The sequence below is a fragment of the Orbicella franksi genome, chromosome 5, assembly GCF_964199315.1.
Source record: "Orbicella franksi chromosome 5, jaOrbFran1.1, whole genome shotgun sequence".
Classification (NCBI taxonomy): domain Eukaryota; kingdom Metazoa; phylum Cnidaria; class Anthozoa; order Scleractinia; family Merulinidae; genus Orbicella; species Orbicella franksi.
Genome location: NC_138149.1, coordinates 12,672,401 through 12,690,561, shown reverse-complemented (window position 1 = coordinate 12,690,561; position 18,161 = coordinate 12,672,401). Strand labels below are relative to the sequence as shown.

General features: G+C 40.5%; 1 protein-coding gene across 1 annotated transcript in view; it reads right to left on the bottom strand.

The window, feature by feature from the left end:
* Positions 1-4,015: 4,015 nt before the first annotated feature.
* The window catches only part of LOC145486332 (polycystin family receptor for egg jelly-like), a 53,645-nt gene continuing 39,499 nt past the window's right edge, over positions 4,016-18,161 (bottom strand). Inside the window, exons 11-17 of the mRNA XM_081464971.1 lie at positions 16,790-16,975; positions 15,481-15,732; positions 14,370-15,098; positions 13,725-13,961; positions 11,202-12,440; positions 9,991-10,159; positions 4,016-8,861 (exon numbers count right to left, since the gene is read on the bottom strand). Coding sequence (XP_081321097.1) covers positions 7,183-8,861; positions 9,991-10,159; positions 11,202-12,440; positions 13,725-13,961; positions 14,370-15,098; positions 15,481-15,732; positions 16,790-16,975 — 4,491 coding nt within the window. The 3' untranslated portion in view covers positions 4,016-7,182. The remainder of the gene's footprint in view (positions 8,862-9,990; positions 10,160-11,201; positions 12,441-13,724; positions 13,962-14,369; positions 15,099-15,480; positions 15,733-16,789; positions 16,976-18,161) is intronic.

Here is an 18,161-nt window from a genome sequence, read left to right as displayed (position 1 = left end):
ACTTGGAAGAGGAGTTGCAGAGCGTTTGATCGAATGGTCGACCGAACTAGTGCCGTGGCAGACATACGATAATAATACTGATAATAAAATGAATGATAGAATAAAAGCAAACTAGAGATGATAGCATACAGTACCTTTAATATTGTATAAACAGCACACTCTTAAAAGCGAATTAAAGTAAAACACCAAATGATTTTCAAGCTTACAATACGATGCAGCCAGCGCTGCAAGTTGTGCGATTCAAGTACTCAAATCGCTTCTATCCAAGTGTAGAACAGATTCACTGTCGAAAGAGACTTCCCAACTGTTCAAATCAACACTTCTCGTATTTACAGCACAATTCCGATTTCCAATCGCGGTATAAGACAAGATAAATTAATTCTAAAAAGCATCGATAGCAACACTCGATCTGGCAGTGACCGCAAACCATTCAAATGCAAACTCACGACTTCGCGCGGGCTGCCTTATGGGATACGGCAATAAAATTTTCTCTTAAGTCTCGTGCAATGTCACCAGATCACCTGGCAAGATCGTTAAATCTAGGCAAAGCTATAGCAATGGCCATCTGCCCTACCATTGTTTATTTTATTACTTAGCGCGCGTTTTCATGCTTGACGTGGCGTGTGAATTTGCGTGCGCAGTAAAGATGCGCAGAAACAATTAGCGCGAACGTCCTTAAATGTTTTGTTTTTAAAACATGAGCGTTTTTCAGTCAATTCACAATAAATTTATTATTACTTACACAACAAGTCAGAAATTCGTTGAAAGGACCGTGTGAGAAAACAGAAAGTTAATTTACATGTCAAGCACTAGAACAGGTACGTCCCAGACTTCATTTATGCTGATGCAAAGGAAGATGGGACAAGCTCCCTAGGAAAATTCGAGACAATGGCTTGAACCAGCTGTACAGCTTTAAAATTGAATATTTTGAAATTATTCCATAAATTAGACTTAAAAGAACACGTTTGTACCGTACAGATTGTTCTTTCCTATTTCCGTTGTTTCAAATTATCATTACTTAGTTAATATTTTTTTCAAATTAAAGTATGTTAAAAACTTGCATTTCATATATATGTTTTTGTAATCTCCTAAATATTTTCTTTCATTTTCATTCTTTAGAGTCGAGAATTGAACCTTTATGCATTTAGAACCTGGGCTTTCAAATGAAGCAAAAAATGGTGAGCTGTCGCACTTTGTAATCATCGTCGCAGTTTGTAATTCTTGGCTCAACTTGTATGAAGACAAAGTGACCGCATGGTTAGTGGACTCTGAATCGAGGGGTCTGGGTTCGAGCCCTGGCTGGGGCCGTTGTGCTGTGTTCTTGCCCACGGTGCCTCTCTCCACCCAGGAGAGTAAATGGGTATCCGCAAATTAAATCCTAGTTGGGGATAGCCTACTCTCGACTAGCTTCCCACCTTGGGTCAGAAATACTCTTCTCGCTTCATGCAACAGAAACCTCGCGGGCTTCTTTTAGTTCACCAAAAATTCCGGTTAAAATTGAGGAAGTTTCTATCGGCAAATGGAAGAGGGATTTCCGAAAGTTGCGGAAAAAAAGACAACCTTACGAGGTATGCCCAAACTTTGAGAAGTTTCTTACTGCAAATTCCCGCTCAATTTAAATTTTCCTCGCGGAATTTCCGGAATTTTCCGGTTGAAAGATTCGCATTTCGGAAATTTACCTAGTTGTATAACGTCCCCCTCCCACGTCTCGTAAGAATTAAGGTTTCCATGAAAGTTTAAGTTTCCATGAATTTAAATTCACACCCGGGCATTTATTCTGACTCGGTGAAGAACGTGTTATAGAGCATTAATTGAATGCAATTAACATTTTAAATATGCTTTTAGTAATGTCATACTAATGTTGTACTGTAACTGTCTCGATTCTTTGGAGTCGAGACAGTCGAGACAGTTGCACATTCTTGTAAATATGCTGAAATTCGAGCTTAAATAAAGTTTATGTATGTATGTATGTATGTATGTATGTATGTATGTATGTATGTATGTATGTATGTATGTATGTATGTATGTATGTATGTATGTATGTATGTACCCGGACGTGCAAGTGGGTCAAAAGAAGAAAAAAAACGCTCGTTAGCACTATTCTGGATTTGCTTGGCGACGGATTTTCTCGCTCTATGTGAAATAACCAGCCTCCTATTTGTCAAGTCAAGAATTGAGAAGCACTCCTCAGAATATGTAATTAACGGCATCTCTGGTGATATTTAGTTAAACAAATGCAGTTATTTTAATATTTACTTTGTTGAATTTAAGCCCCATTCTTAAGCGTCAAGACCGAAAGGCACAATTTGGTATAGGCAACAGTGTAGAGGTCAGTTCTGCATCGCCAAATATTAATGCGAGACATTTGTATAACTACGCGTACTGGAAACGCGATTCGATGCACTCAAAAGTCTAGAAGAATTTCCCGGGGCAAAGCCGTGTAACAGTAAAGGAAAATCTTAGAGAGAAACGCCTCATGAAAGGAAAAACAAATAAAATTTTGAGATTTCCTCTACATGCAACGATATACGTGAACCAGTATTCAATGTTGTCGCGTAGAGTTAACGCTTTAAACACGAAGGCGCACTATAATGGGAATAAGCTCCTCCCCCCTAATTTTGAATTCCCCCCAAAAAAATCAAGATGGCGGACGATGAAGAGAACAACAACAAACGCTTAGTATTTGTTATAATCGACAAAACCAATAAAACTTTACCAGAAACGGTCAGAAAATATCATTGTAATTACTTTTCTGTAAGTTTTTTTTTTGTTTCGATTCCAAAATATCTCCTCGATTCGTAAGAAAAAACTTTCAGTTCTTGCGGTCAAATTTAACGTTAAGCCAACCGATAAGCTCCTCGATTAAAGATTCGTCCAATAAAATAGTCATCTGTGAAGTACTAAGTAAAGACAGCAGACACTTTAATTCACTTACAGCTTACCTTTCGTGTATTCAAATCGCAATCCATTTTGAATTTGACCCACGATAATAAATTGTATACCCAAGATCTGGATGTCATGAATTTCCTTTTGGGTATGTGAATCCCACACAGACGGTCTCTTACTAATGAATAACAAAAGTCTTTCTTAAATGTATTCCAGGTTCCTTCTGATAGATCCGACAGTAAAAGTAAGTGAAGTGAAACTTTATTTAAACACCGGGTCCGCTTTCGTGATAATGCTAGTAACATATGAAGAATAGAAAACTTGGTCAAGGTCCTTAAAGAGTTTCACTCCTAAATATTTATTTTGTTTAGGGTGTTTATTTATGGTGCATTTCTCCTTTGCGCGGGACCTCCTCCGATTTTTTTCTCTTTGAACTCATCGAAGAACGCCTTCTGATTATTGACTTCATCACGGAACCTAGGAAGCTTAAGCCCGATCGTCCACACTACACTGGAGAAATTTAAAAACGCAACAATCACCGGTCGTCTTATATTTTTGTTTGAAGAGATCTCGACCAGGGAAATCGCGTGGTTCTCCTAATCCTATCGTGTTCGAAAAGGTCCGTTTTTAAATGTTTTCGTTCCACACAAAAACTCAAAGCCGGCGTTTTCAAATTCCTTCGGTCTGAAGAGCGTTTTTGGAAAGCTCCGTTTTCGTGACGGATTACTCTGGACCGTAAGCCTAACCGTAGAAATAAAGCTGTATGCGTTTTTAAATTCCTCCGGCGTAGTGAGGACGGAGTCTGGAGCAAACCACGACGTCAATGAGCACCACCAAAAAAAAGTTTAATGAGCAAAACAAAGGCTGTATAAACGTGTTCAGTAAAGCCTTGTACATTTCATAGTCGTCCTCTGCAAAACAACAACGCAAAATGACTGCGAACGCGAACGATGAGTCGAACTGTTAATTTTTCGTAATTCCTTTTAGAATTGAGTGCTGTCATTACATATTTAGCCTGAGCGAGGTTTTACAGCCATAGGCATCCTGGACATTCAGAGGCGTTGTCCTCGGCGCCACCGTCGTCATTGTTTAGATTCCTATATATATTTGCATCTCGGATGCTGGAAGGTCGATACACTTGTTTAACGACTGGGTTCTGTCATCCTAAGTGGCTGCTTTGTGATTTGCTCATGTTTTATCTCAAGACCAGTCGAACGAAGATGAGAGCATCGTGTACTGAGAAACCGTAAAATATCACATAAATTGCAGCTCTTGGCTAAGGTTCTTTTTAATTCAGCGATTAAGTTGTCGAGCGTTCACAGGACGAAATATCAAGAATCCGTAAACGGAAACGTGGCAGAAATATGTGAAACCGTTGCAGAAGCACCACACTTAACACGCGTTTCCGCTGTCGCTTTGTTGACGTTTACTCGCGTTTCCGTTGCTGCGGTCACAGCGGAACCGTACCACTTTTTTACATGTTTCCGTCAGGTTTCAGTTGAAGGAAACGAGTGTTTCCGCAAGCGTAACTTCATGTTAACATAAGCGGAAACACATGGTAACGTTCCGGAAATCTGGATTTTTTATGTTTCCGTCGACGTAATCAGACTTAAACGTTCACGAAAAAACAAGGTTACGTTCTGGAGATTTCCGTCTCTTGTACTGACCAGGAATACAGTAATGTTACAACACCTTATTATCTAATGTCCTCTCTATTATCTGTCAAGTGGTCGCTCATGGGAGTTAAAAACCCAAAGAAAATTTCAAACTTTTAGCTCTAACAGTGGTCGCGGTCGCTTACTCATCTGGAGGCAAATTCAGCGAGATCGTTTCAGATGCTTTGTACAAGTGTTCAAGGGCTTTAAATCTTATATATTTTTAAAAAATTGCATTCTTCCTGAACGTCGTCATTTTTCAGCCTATCGACCATATGCTAACGAGGCAAAAAATTCGACCCAATTTGCGTAAGCGACCACCTAAGCTTGAAATTTTTTCGCGTACGGGAGGTTCGACTGTATCTTCAATGATTAGTAGCGATCGCATGAAACTATATAAAAGGAATAAAAAGGAAATTTTCCACCGCCTTTACTTCATATCCTTTATAGCAGCTCATAGTTTTCCTTGAACTTTGCGCGCTCTTGGAAAACTGGTTGCTTCTCGTCGGAACAGATGTCCGCAGACAAATATCCGAGCATATTTATACTGAGAGATATCCCGATATTTTTTTTTACAGATTCCTCTTCAAGCAACTGCTCTTGGTAAAATAAACGAAACAAGCGCTCTTCTACGATACTTTTTAATCTTCTTCTACGAAAAGGCATCTCAGCTGGGATGGGGTGAGTTTGGATTTTCTTGACGTCCTAATTCACTGTAGCCCAACAAACCTTAACGCCGCTATCTCTCTTGGAGAAGAGCTAATTAATTTATTTCTAAAGGACCTAATTGACAACCAAACACAACATGAATTTTTATTTAGCTGCTTTGGTCATATAACGCGTAATTTTCAGACAAGCTCTCTTCTCCATGAAGCTGCTCGACGCGGAAGCGTGCATCAATTACAACGACTTCTACAGAACCGACGCTGTGTCGATGTTCAAACATTCTTCAGTGAGACGGACGAAAGAGGTAAAACACCACTGATGTGGGCTTCCCTGAATAACAGTGTTGATGTTATAAAGTTTCTGTTGTCCAATGGAGTGGATCTTTATGCGAGGGACTTCTCCGGACAAACGCCGTTTCTCCACGCTTGTCGAGGTAACACGCGAGAGGTTCTCGAGTTTCTGGCGAGGAGATGAGCTCGTATTCATGATATTGACAACGACGGCCAACGTGGTGTGCATCATGCGACGCGGTGTAACTCGCGCGAGGTACTCGAGCTGCTGTTTCAAGAACTACAAACAGATATCCATATTAAAGACTGGAAAAACCGATTTCCGATTCATCACGCTGCGGCGACAGGCAGGAGTGAGAACGTTCTGTTTCTACTTCAGAACCGTAGCTGCTTAAATTCGAAGACACGAGTCATAAGAGATAGAGGGTTTGATGAGTTGGGAAATAATCACGGTGGAATAACACCTGTACATTACGCCGCGCAAAATGGTTATGTTAATATTGTGAGACTTCTCGAACAACATGGCCCGACATTGATGCTGTTACGGATTGTGGGCGTTCCGTGTTCATGTTAGCCGCGGAAAATGGCCATAAAGATGTCTTAGTTTACTGCATAAACGAGAGTTCATTAAGTACGCCAAGAGAAAAACGCGTTGAATCATCCAATCGCGCGAGTTCGTATAAAAATCAAGTGACTAGGATAAATGAATATGATGTAAATCACAGTTCAGAAACGTTCAGCGCATAATCTTTAGGAGGCTTCGTTGTTTTCAGAAGATCCTGAAAACATTATTTGTCGTTAAGGGAAATGTTAACAAAATTTCCTGAAGCACGCTAGTTCGGTCAGTGCCAAACAACAACAACAACAAGGAATACAACAACATTCCCTTTGAAGCCAAATGTGGGTTGGTAAAGATGGCTGGACATCGACCGAGTTTTCTTTTGCAAGTTTAAGGGGCACTGTTTCGCCTGACACATCGTGTTGGAACATAAACTCGCCTTATTATCTTGCAATAGAAAGAAAAAATTAAACAAAGAGCAAAATGGCCAAAGCAATGAAATAATCGATTAAAAAGAAAACAAAAAGTGAACGAAAGATTAAAAAAAACAAAAAAATCTTCACATTTGCGTTGCTGGGATGTTTCTTTGGAAGATAATAAAAAATGCGCGTAAGGCTGCTTTAGTGGCCCACTGGGCAAAATCTTAGTTCGTCACAGAATGTGGTTCAAGTACAACAACAGCTTTATTTGTACTCAATATTTATACATAAGTTAAACTGATAAGCGAAAAATTAAAAAGTATCGTTTGCTCAAAATAACCATTAGGCTGGAAATACAGGGCAGTTGTCAATAGCAACGTAGTCGTTAGCTACAAGGCTCTCATGATTGGAAGTGTTACACAATTATCTGGTCAAGTTTTTACATTTTTTTCAGTCCGTACCAGGATCAATTTAATTATTTATTTAAACGTGGTTATGTCTGCAAAGATCCCACTAAACGCTTAGTGAGGTCCAACAATTCCTGGAGTACAATGGAAAAGTTAGAATGCATACTCTGGACAAACTAGTAGAAACACAAATAATTTTTTTAACAAAGCATACTTTGTTTCTTAAAGGAATTAATTTGTTTTCAGTCGGTTACATTATGTACAATGAAAATTTTAGTATGGCCTCAGATTTTTTTTCATTCATTCAATGATGTCGGGAATGCTAACTGGTCGCTCGTGATATTCAAACGACTCATTCGAAAAAGCTGTAACGTTTACCATGGGTTCCAAAGAGTTATGAACACCCATCTCATTCATAATCAACTCAAATTTCCCTTCCTGCTCGGCCTCTCTGGAATATGCTTGGACTATACTGTCCAAGCGTTGGAATAGATCTTTCTTGGTCGCCTGTAATCTTCTCAGTTGAGACTTAGTGACATCCTCTGCGAAACGTACTTTCTTTCCCTTCTTATTAAGATGGCAGCGAAGCTCATTCCTTGCATGCTTCGGATATACAATAATATTACTGCCTTGATCAAAGAAGGACATTTTCTTCGAGTTGTTTTGCTTCGCATTTCCTAATTCTTTTTTCCTGATGCTTGACCGGGCTAACGTTTCCTCGAGTTTCCGTTGGTGTAAAATATTACTTAGCTTATCATAAAATTGATGGCGTTGGTTTGTTTTCTTCCAGCTACATTCGTCCACGCTTGGATCGTGAAGTGGGCTTTCCTTTGCAGTGTTCTTTGCTTCTGCAAGTGCGTCGTTCAGTATGACGATGAAGAAGTTCATCGCCAAAATGGTAGTACTCAGCAGAATCATGGCTGCGAAAATTCTTCCGAACATTTTGTTGGTGAGCTCTAACTGATTGACTGGCCTTCCTTTTACTCGACCCAGAGTCAACTCTATTTGGAAAAAACTAGCTTTTAGAAACGATGAATAGCGCTCAAATCCCGCTCCGAAAATGAGAATACCAAAGTGCAAGAAGGCAATAAAAAGAATTAAGAAAATAACATTGAAAGATGCGAGATGTCTCGCACTGTTCCTCAATGTTATGGAAAACACAGCAACGTGTTTATTGAATCTTATCAGGCGCAAGAGTTTCACAGAGATTACAAACAGCAACAAACCAAGAACGACATTATCTACCTCGCGCCAAACCAGAGCGTCTTGGAAACTCACATGACCATACACGTTTTCTTGTAATTTTCTGATGGCCGAAGACACTTTTTCCGATTGTACCACATACATAATAAAAGCTAGCACGGAGAAAAACAACTGACACAGTTCTATCCAGTTCCAGAAGGATTTAAAATACCGGAAACCCCGCTTGTAGAGCTTGTAACCCTCTCGTCCAAGGTACCACAGCACGAAGATGACAAATAAAAGAACACAGATCATATACAACTGTTTAGCGGCGGTCTGAGTGGAGGGCAGAGAGAGAACATCAATTCTCTTGAACGTTGCCGTGTGTCCTGACGCCCCAACTTCGTAGAAATACGTTGCAATAGCTAAAACATTTACTGACGGGTTGAAGGCTGAGAATTCCACAATAACAGCTCTGGTTTGTCTGTCCAGCCAGTCATTAGTTTTTAAATTCTTAATAATGCTAAAACCTGTTGCGTTCTCGTATCCTAAGTCAGCCACGAATCCTCCTCCAGGGTAAAATGAGAATTGTCCCCACTTGGGCACAGTTTCACTCTCCCCCGGATTCTGGTATCGCCAGGGCTTCGGGCAAAGTCGAAGTAGCTCCTCGTGACTCGAAGAGTTGTCGGTGGGCTTCCAGGCCGGTTTACTATAGGGGGTTCTATCTTCATTTTCTAGCCCGTATCCGTCGTAGCACACCGGAAATATTCTCGTCATATAGTCAACTTTACAGGATGCTGAAATGTTTACAAAACCATTATTAGAAAATAGCTGTTCATGTCTTAAAGAAGGCTCTGTTCTACTGCAAAGCGGTTAATCAGGACATACTAGCTAATGCTATAATCAGAATTAACCTACTTTGACAAATTTCCAAGTAGACATAACTCATAGACTGCTTTTATCACACTTCAAGGGTCCAACAACATGTTGAAGGAACAAATACATTTTCTTTTGGACAATTTTAGTTAAAGCAATAGTAAACGCGACAAATCGAATTCAATAATAGTTCTATTATTAGATGTTTTGGTGTGAAGTATTGCTTTATATTTTTACTCGTTGTTTGTATTTTGACTCGCCCTACGGGCTCGTCAAAATACGGCACAACACGTAAAAATATACAGCGATACTACCCACCAAAACATCTAATAAGATATGTTTATAATCCATCAAGTATTTTCACTCGCACGCGACTGGTCTAAACGCGTCAAGCGACTGAATGCTCGTCCCAGTAAAAGCTGGGGAATATCCGAGTGATATTCCCCAATTTTCAAATCCGCGCGTGTTGCGAAAAATATTTGAAGGATAATAGCTTTCATTTGGCCCGAAAATATTCTCCGATATTTGTCCGTGGACAATCAGTCCATTCCTCAAAGCTCACAGTGTTCCTCGAGCTACACTCTCGGAGAACCGTTCGCTTCCCGGAACAGATAATGTCCAAGGACAAATATCCGAGGGTATTTCCGCGCCAAATGGAGGCTATTGTTTATCTGTCTTCAGCTCACAGAATAGTGACTGAAGTAGCTCAATCACGGTATTTTAAGTAATTTTGGCCACATGCAAAGTTACCTTTAAATTGAAAGAAACCGGATACTAGTAGCTTATTAAAGTAGAGAAACACCAAAGAGATAATAATAAACAGTAAAGGAACAAGGATGGTAAAGGATGGAAAAGATTGAATGGGATTGCAAAGGACGCACTTAAAATATTTAGGCAAAACTTGTCAAGATGTACAAACCGAGACGTAACTCTTTTAAGACCGCAATGGATTAGCCATTATCTGAGCCTCTGTATGGACTTTCTTCCGGATGCAATTAAAGTGGCGATTATTGCCATTGCAAAACATTGAGCTTTGAGACCAAAACTTACTCGGTTTAACTCTTAGTTGGCGGGCTCGAGCCATCCCAACAAGGATTGAGTGCTTGTCTCCAATGTACACTGTTTGATTCTCTTGTTGACCATTGTACCATCGGCCCGCAAACACACTTGGGATAAAAGCCTCATTTAACCAGCTCCAGAGCTTCTCGTTATCATTAACCTATCATAGAAAAAAGAGAAAGAGAAAATGGACCGGTGAATATATGAATGTTATTGAACTAACGCGAGTTCCATACTGCAGTAATATTTCTCTTGCTCCCTTTTCACCCGCAAGATTATGGACCGAGCCGAAATCGCTTCCATTCCCATGTCTTATGACGCCACTTTCTAAGCACTGAAATAGGTTGGACTCATTCTCAGGGTGCGTTCGAGTGACCTTATTCCAGAATAAAATTATCACTATTAATTCCGCTATTCCAAATAGCCAGTTACTTTTCAACGCTCAATTCAAAACCTCTCTAAAAACATAGAGCGGTTTGCGAATGAATATCGTAAAACCAAACCCAAAGTAATCACTTATAAGCCAGTCGCAAAGGACACAGACCAATGAACCAATCGATAATCGAAGTAAATGCATGAAGCTGACGCAAAGCGCGGGAAAACGTGTGCGGGCGAGTCACGATTGGTTATGTTTGACAAAATGGCGCGAGGTTTTTAAGCCAATCGTGTAGCATGATACGACAAAACCAATTTACTTTTCGACGCCCAAGTGAAAACCGCTCTGTTTCAGTTGAATTAATCGAATAACATTTTGCTTTGGTTTAAAACATCACGCCTACTGTTCGTACTCACTGCACATTTTGGTAGAATATGTTGAACAGAGCAATTCAGCAAATCATAGTTAATAGGGGGGAATGGTTATGAAACTCGAAAAAGTTCTTTTTTGTATGGTTTTGCTCTCTTTTTTGGCCTTGACCGTGCACAAAACAAAATAGTTGTTTACTACTGACCGAGGAAATAACCAATAGAAATGTTTTGATTTGGTAACTCATACAGAGTGTATGAACGCAAAACAAAAGATTGTGCACGGTCGTGGACTATCCAACATAAATTTTGGCATCTTTGTTTGCTCCTTTGATGTTTGCCGGACTTCATAACTATTCCCCTCTATTAACAATGAAGAGATAAAAAAACCAAACGAATCCACATGATAACTCACTTTGGAGTTAACCCAGACTTGTTTCATTGTTGACAATACTTACCTTTTCGAAGTTTGGTAACCCATCCCGGATGGACTTTGTCATGTGATATTGGTAACTATTCCGGTTACCATAACACAAGACCATCACCAGAAAGATGAACAGGACGTAAACGACAAGCTCGAAGTAAAGAAGCGACAAGTTCTTTTTCTTTAGCTGTTGTTTCCTCATGTCTTCCACTTCAGATAGCTTCATTTTCCACAGTCGCTGTTGTGAGGGGCTACTTTTAGCTGCTTTATGGCTTTGGCGTCCTTCAGATCTACTCCTTTTCCATTTGAGAATGGCTGCGAGGAATGTCGCAATGAATAACACTTTCGCAGGTTCTGTAATTGTCACATCCTGCCCCAGTGATATAAGTGCTGAGGCTAGCCACTGCTCGCTGGTGCTCTTTCCCCAAATCAAGCTGTAGAAGATGGTAAACGAAGCAGAAACGACACAAGAACTAAACAAGAAGAACCAGGCCAGGTAGGTAAGCCACTTCGCTTTTCGGCAACACAGAGTCTCACTTGCTCCTTTCTGAAAAAGGAATACTGTCACAATGTTTATGGGTGCAACGATAAGTGCACTTTTCAAAGTGATAATGATTTGGGCCCACGAGAATTTAAGGGGTCCTACTTGAAGCACTTGCTCAGATTTGCCTTCCAACTTATAGAACATCGCGTTAGCAAACATGGCTGTAAGCAGCACTGACAGGCAGCACGACGCCCGCTGTACTCTTGTAAAGCGGCTTCTCCTCGGCTTCGCTAGAACTGAAAACCAAAGATGGGTTTCAGTCAGACCTCTCCACCAACGTTTTAGCATCTCGTGTCTAAAAGTGCCCTCATTTGGCGCCTGTTCAATGATTCGCTCAATTCGACCGTCTTCTCGCTCCAGAGCAAGCCACTGGCTGCTGGCAAACGTCCAAGCGTGATTCACCTGTTCGTCAAGAACAGCAATTCCTTCTAGAAACCAGGAAGGGCTGTCACCAGAGTTGTCATGACCAATTTGCACTGCCTGAATCGCGCCAAGAGACTGACTAAGATTAAGAACAAAGACATCCGTGTTTCCACGAGCAAAGAGAAAATTATCCACGCCAGGCTCGTCTAAATTGAGCTGAACAATTCCGCTGCTTCCTTCACTACCGTATATCTCCATGGCAACCTTAGCTGTTGTACCTGAATTTCTCCACACGCCCGTGGAAATGATTATCCGATAGATGTGTGAGCAGCTTGCTGTGGAGGGTAGATGCACTGGCAGACTAGTCTAGAATCAAAGTGGATTTCAATTATTAATGTACTGTGAGATACTAGACCTGAAGTTTTGACGGCTCAAGCTAAGATCATGATAATAACGAATAAACTGGAACCCCGTTAACTGAAAACGGTTACCAACGGGCCATGAAAATTTCACAGCATTAATGGGATCTATTTTAAGTGACCTCTTTGTGAAGGAACTTGTGTTTGATTTGTTAACGGCAGGAGTCAATGACATGATACAGGCCTTTGAATAAATAAGAGAATCGCTCAGTATTTTTTCTTTTGTTTAACCAAACAAAACAAAACAAAACAAAACAAGAAACAAATGCGTATTTGGTTGGTTGTAGGTTGGGATTTCAGAACGTGACCGTTGGCCGTATTGACAGGGTGGCCGCATGGACGGGGCTTTCTTATGAGAAAATGTACGGGCGCTTTGTCAGGACAAAAAAACAACACGGCCGTAATAACGTGACTGTATTAACAAGGTGACCGTAAGGAGATGTTCCGCTAAATTTAATTTGTTTCTTTATCAACCAATCAATCAACTGTAATTGCCACTTTTTTTTCTTCCATAAATCACTTGATTCTACAATTGTTTATGTACTAGCTCGATCATTTCAGCGGGCGCGTCAGAAAGTTAAAAATTATTTGAAGAAGCATAATCCCTTTTGAAGATATAGAGTTTGGAGCTTTGAATTTCCCTCGATTTGCAAAGACTGAAAATTTTTTCTGGTCTTTTTTCCAGTAGTGTTATGGCTGCATTCGCATCTATCTTGTCTTTTTCAATAAGTTTTTCGCATTTCACTTTATCTTAACGAGTTCTATCCGAATTAATTACATTTTGGATCTTAACAGGGAAAAATTATTTAAATAATAACAAAAAAAAAAACCCATACGATTGTTTGAAATTAAAAGTTCTATTACTACAAAGTTTGAGCTGCATCGGATTAAAGACCGAAAAGTTTCTCCAAGGGTGCAGCCTCGAGCCCTCTGCTAGCCCGTTGTGCTTAAATTTACAACACCTTTTTTTACAAGCTGCATTTGTATGAATTCCAAACTTGTTGAACTGAAATCGTTGGATTCCAGGGTAGAACCCGGCAAGTTTGTAAAATGTTCAAAACAGCGGATTTTACAGTTGAACCCAACATTAATACTTATAAATCGATATGGCTAAACTTCCTGTAATAAGTCATGTCGTAACTTAGTTTCATATATAGGGCCATAAGGAAGACTACAGGCTTGACTGTAATTATGCACCCTATTGAAATAAATTATCCTCATCAATGCTTACATTTCTGGCCTCCTTTTTATCCGCTTTTCTAACGATAAGCAGCACGACAATATAGCACAGGAGAACTACAGAGATCGTCACAATAACTGCAACGTTTCCAGTTTCTTCGAGATTCTGGAACTCCACGGAGACCTTGTCAAAATCAATGGGATTCGGTTTAATCAAAAGAGCTCCTCCAAATGAAGTCAGATGATTACAGGAACAATTAATAAATCCGTTGTATGTTGCTGATAAAACCTTGTAAAAAATAAACGGAAAAAAAAAACGAGATTAAATTAAATCATTTAAAATTCTCCACATTATTATTTGTAGTACGCAGGCTAGCAAAAGCTGATCACGCTGCTTGTAAAATGTCCTTTCACAATTATTTTTTTTCTCTGCCAGTCTGTTAACAATTTCATCATAAAAAGAATTTCACCACAGCCTTGAAATAATCACTTCATTACGGGTTGCAAATCTGTCGTAAACAAGCACTAGAATGCTACAGCCTGCGTCAAATTACATAAACTATTATATGCCCTGAACAGCTGCGGCGGATTACTCTATTATATCAGAATTTCAGAAGTAGAGGCTTCTAAACATCACTAGATTGCAAAACTGAAAATGACAAATGAGACCTGACTGAAGAACGTTTACACCACTCACCCGACAGCCCTCTGTTATCCACTTTTCCCTCTCCTCTGACCAGAAGACACAGCTCCCAAGGGCTACCCTCAGAGTATAGTTTTGATCCGATTTAGAATCGTATACTGGCACCACAGTTAAATTTTTGCCCTTAGGGGAAGTGAGAGGGGGGTCTTTGACCTCGACACATGAACGCTTTTGTCGTCTATTTCCGAAACAAGATCTTTTCGCCCTCTTGTGAGAGTTTGTTCCACTTCTGTTATAGCCTCGCACTCCAAGAAAGTACTTCCCTGGTCGCTTGGCGAGAGTTTCTATTGGACTCGTTAGCTGGGAACATTTAGTTTTGCCATCCTTTCTGCCATGCGCACCTGGTGACCAAACACACTTTTCGCTCTTCGAGACAGTGGCGTTGAGGTCATGCTCTTCGTTGGTTGGCCGCTGACCATATCGTAAGTACACAAACAGATTTGTATTTGCCTCAATAGGCGTGATTTCCAGCATTATCAGGGTATTTTCGTACTCAACATCAATCACGTGAAAACGTAGATTATCATTCTGGGTGAAATACTGCCAATTTTCGAAGGAGACCTTCTGGTTCTGTAATGGTGCAACGATGATGACGTTGTTTGAGAGATTTGATACTTTGATCAGCTTGCGTGTGTCATCTTTTAAGTCCAGAGCTAAGACATCAGAGTTTACTCTTTGCTTAGTACTGTCCCAGGTGTAAGGATTGAATGGAATTGATAGCATCTGCAAAAGGACAAAAACTTTCATCAACTGCCCGGCATTAATAACGTTAAAGAGAAGGTGCCCCAGATGGAGATTAGGGAAGAGATCTATAGCTTCCGAAAAGCAATCAAATTCCGTCGTTACAATACAAAAGAAATGTACCTAGATTTAAAGACCACGTGCTAGGCCATGATGCTACTCAAAAAACGTTTTGTTTAGCGACTATCTAACTGTACGCTTTATTTTCGGTCACGAGCAGAACAGTAAGTTTCTCAGCGTTTCTCGAGATGAAGTCGAGGGAAACATCTCTAACCACACGTTTCAGAAATGTTACGTTTGAAAGGAAAACAAACTTGTTTCCCTCAGGACTATCATCATTTGTTGCTTGATACAATATCCATACCTGAGTATCCACAAAACTTTCTCCCTGTATTCCGCTGGACTCCAATGCTTTCTTTTCAGCCGGTAAAACAAATCTGGCATTTTTTTCTATAATATTTAATCCTGCAAGTTTATCCGGGCTATGGCGGCCTAAGGTCATGGTCAGTCCTGTCGTCTCAATCGATATCATTTCTTCATCCGGAACTCTTAGTGCCAGCACTACATCTCCAACTAAGCGAATGATGTTCATGGTTCTCTTGACTAAATGTTCACCCTGAAAAACAAAACAAAACAAAACAAAAACGAAAAAGAGCTGTGTTATAAATCAAACTCCAAATTAATCACATGTGGTCAACCAATCACAAGAAAAGCAACAATTTCCACAATGAATCAATCCAAGCAAAGCCAAAAAACTGAAGTAGATGCCCTAAGCTTGGGAGAACATGTGACTAGCTGCAAAACATATACCAACTGGAAAGGTGGGAAATGCTTGGCACTTGCTTCAGAGCCAAGCAATGAATAAACATGTGTATAGCCAGTGCCAAGTGTGTGAAAATATGTCAGCCAAGTCATCTGTGGGAAAACATGTAACCAGCGCCAAGCACAGGAAAACATGTAAGCTGAGTCATGTGTGGGAAAACATGTAACCAGCGCCAAGCATAGGGAAACATGTAAGCCGAGTCATGTGTGGGAAAACATGTAACCAGTGCCAAGCATAGGAAAACGTGTAAGGCGAGCCATGCGTGGGAAAACATGTAACCAGTGTCAAGCACAGGAAAACATGTAAGCTGAGTCATGTGTGGGAAAACATGTAACCAGTGCCAAGCATAGGAAAACGTGGAAGGCGAGTCATGTGTGGGAAAACATGTAACCAGTGCCAAGCATAGGAAAACATGTAAGCTGAGTCATGTGTGGGAAAACATGTAACCAGTACCAAGCATAGGAAAACGTGGAAGGCGAGCCATGTGTGGGAAAACATGTAACCAGTGCCAAGCACAGGAAAACATGTAAGCTGAGTCATGTGCGGGCAAACATGTAACCAGTGCCAAGCATAGGAAAACGTGGAAGGCGAGTCATGTGTGGGAAAACATGTAACCAGTGCCAAGCATAGGAAAACATGTAAGCTGAGTCATGTGTGGGAAAACATGTAGCCAGTGCCAAGCATGGGAAAAATTTTACCACTGTAACGAGTGTTGTGTAATATTTTTGCAAGTTAGGTAATGTTAAGGAATCAGGATTATCGTCGAAGTTATAGATCAAAGTGTGTCCTTGTCTATTTCAATGAAGAAACAACTGACCGCCCTTAACAATACAAAATGGCAAATATTAACCTTTTCTCGAAGATCAGAACCAACATCTCCTGATGCAATGACTGCTCCTGCCTTCAGCAAGCTGTTAAGACAGGAGCCTAAGTTTTCTGCAGATTTGGTGACCAGCGGTACCTTTGCCACATCTTTAGCTTGAGTAGTGTTCCATAAGAATGATGTCATTGAATCAATAGCAGACAATGAGGATCCCTATCAATAGAAAGCGTCGCCAGCAACAAAATAAGTTCTTATCTGCTTGGCTGAATCTGAGGCAACAATAGTTTATCACGGCTTGCTGTAGCTAAAATGTCAAGAATCGAGGGTAAACTGTTAAGGTTCGAGGGTAAAATGTCGAGGGTAGAGGGTAAAATGTCGAAGGTATAGAGTACAATGTCGAGGGTCCAGGGTAAAATGTCGATGGTCCAGGGTAAAATGTCGAGGGTCCAGGTTAAAATGTCGAGGGTCCAGGGTAAAATGTTGAGGGCCCAGGGTGAAACGCCGAGGGTCCAGGGTAAAATGTCGAGAGTCCAGGGTAAAATGTCGAGGGTCCAGGGTAAAATGTCGAGGGTCCAGGTAAAATTCCTCAGGATGTGAGATTGGAGAAATATTTAGATAAACCAGGAAAGGGGAATCCCCTTTTCTGTTCATCTCCCCTCTCCGCAACCCAGCATCCTCCTTCTATACCCTCAACATTTATTTTGCGTCAGTCACTGAATGAAAATTTGTTTATAAAATCAGTTCGAACTACCCAATATGGTATTCGCTCTCTTCATTACACTGGTACCAACTTCTGGAACTCACTACCTTACTATCAAGCAAATTACTCCATTTTTTAGATTTCGTAAAACTATAAAAAAAAAAAAAAACTTGACAGTTATGATAGTAGGACAGATGAATTTTACTCGTTTGTCTCACGATGGAGTCACTTTGAGATGTTGATCGCGACGTTTCGACCGCTATACTGCTAGTCTTCATCAGGTGATGAGGTCGATTGTTTACGTGTCGCTATTTGCAACACCTTGGTTCGCTGCTATTGGTGCATTTCGATCCTCATTATTATTCCGACTTTGTGACGCTGTTTCCTCATAGGTCCACATCGTAATTGGGCGGCTGTTGTGCCTTTTGATTGTAGGTATCCATACTTCAGGAATTTCGGTTCCACTATCTCTATTGATGTTATTTGGATGAAGTCTTATATGGATAGCTTCCTTGACCCTTCTTGTGTACCAGTGAGGGTCACGATCAATAAACGTGACTTTGTCCCAAATGGATAAAATGTCCCGTCTCGTTGGTTTGCTCTGAAAGTGCAGAGGTTTGTGTACGGGACATTTACTCATTTGGGACAAAGTCAAGTTTCAACATCTCAAAGTGACTCCATCATAAGACAAACGTGTGA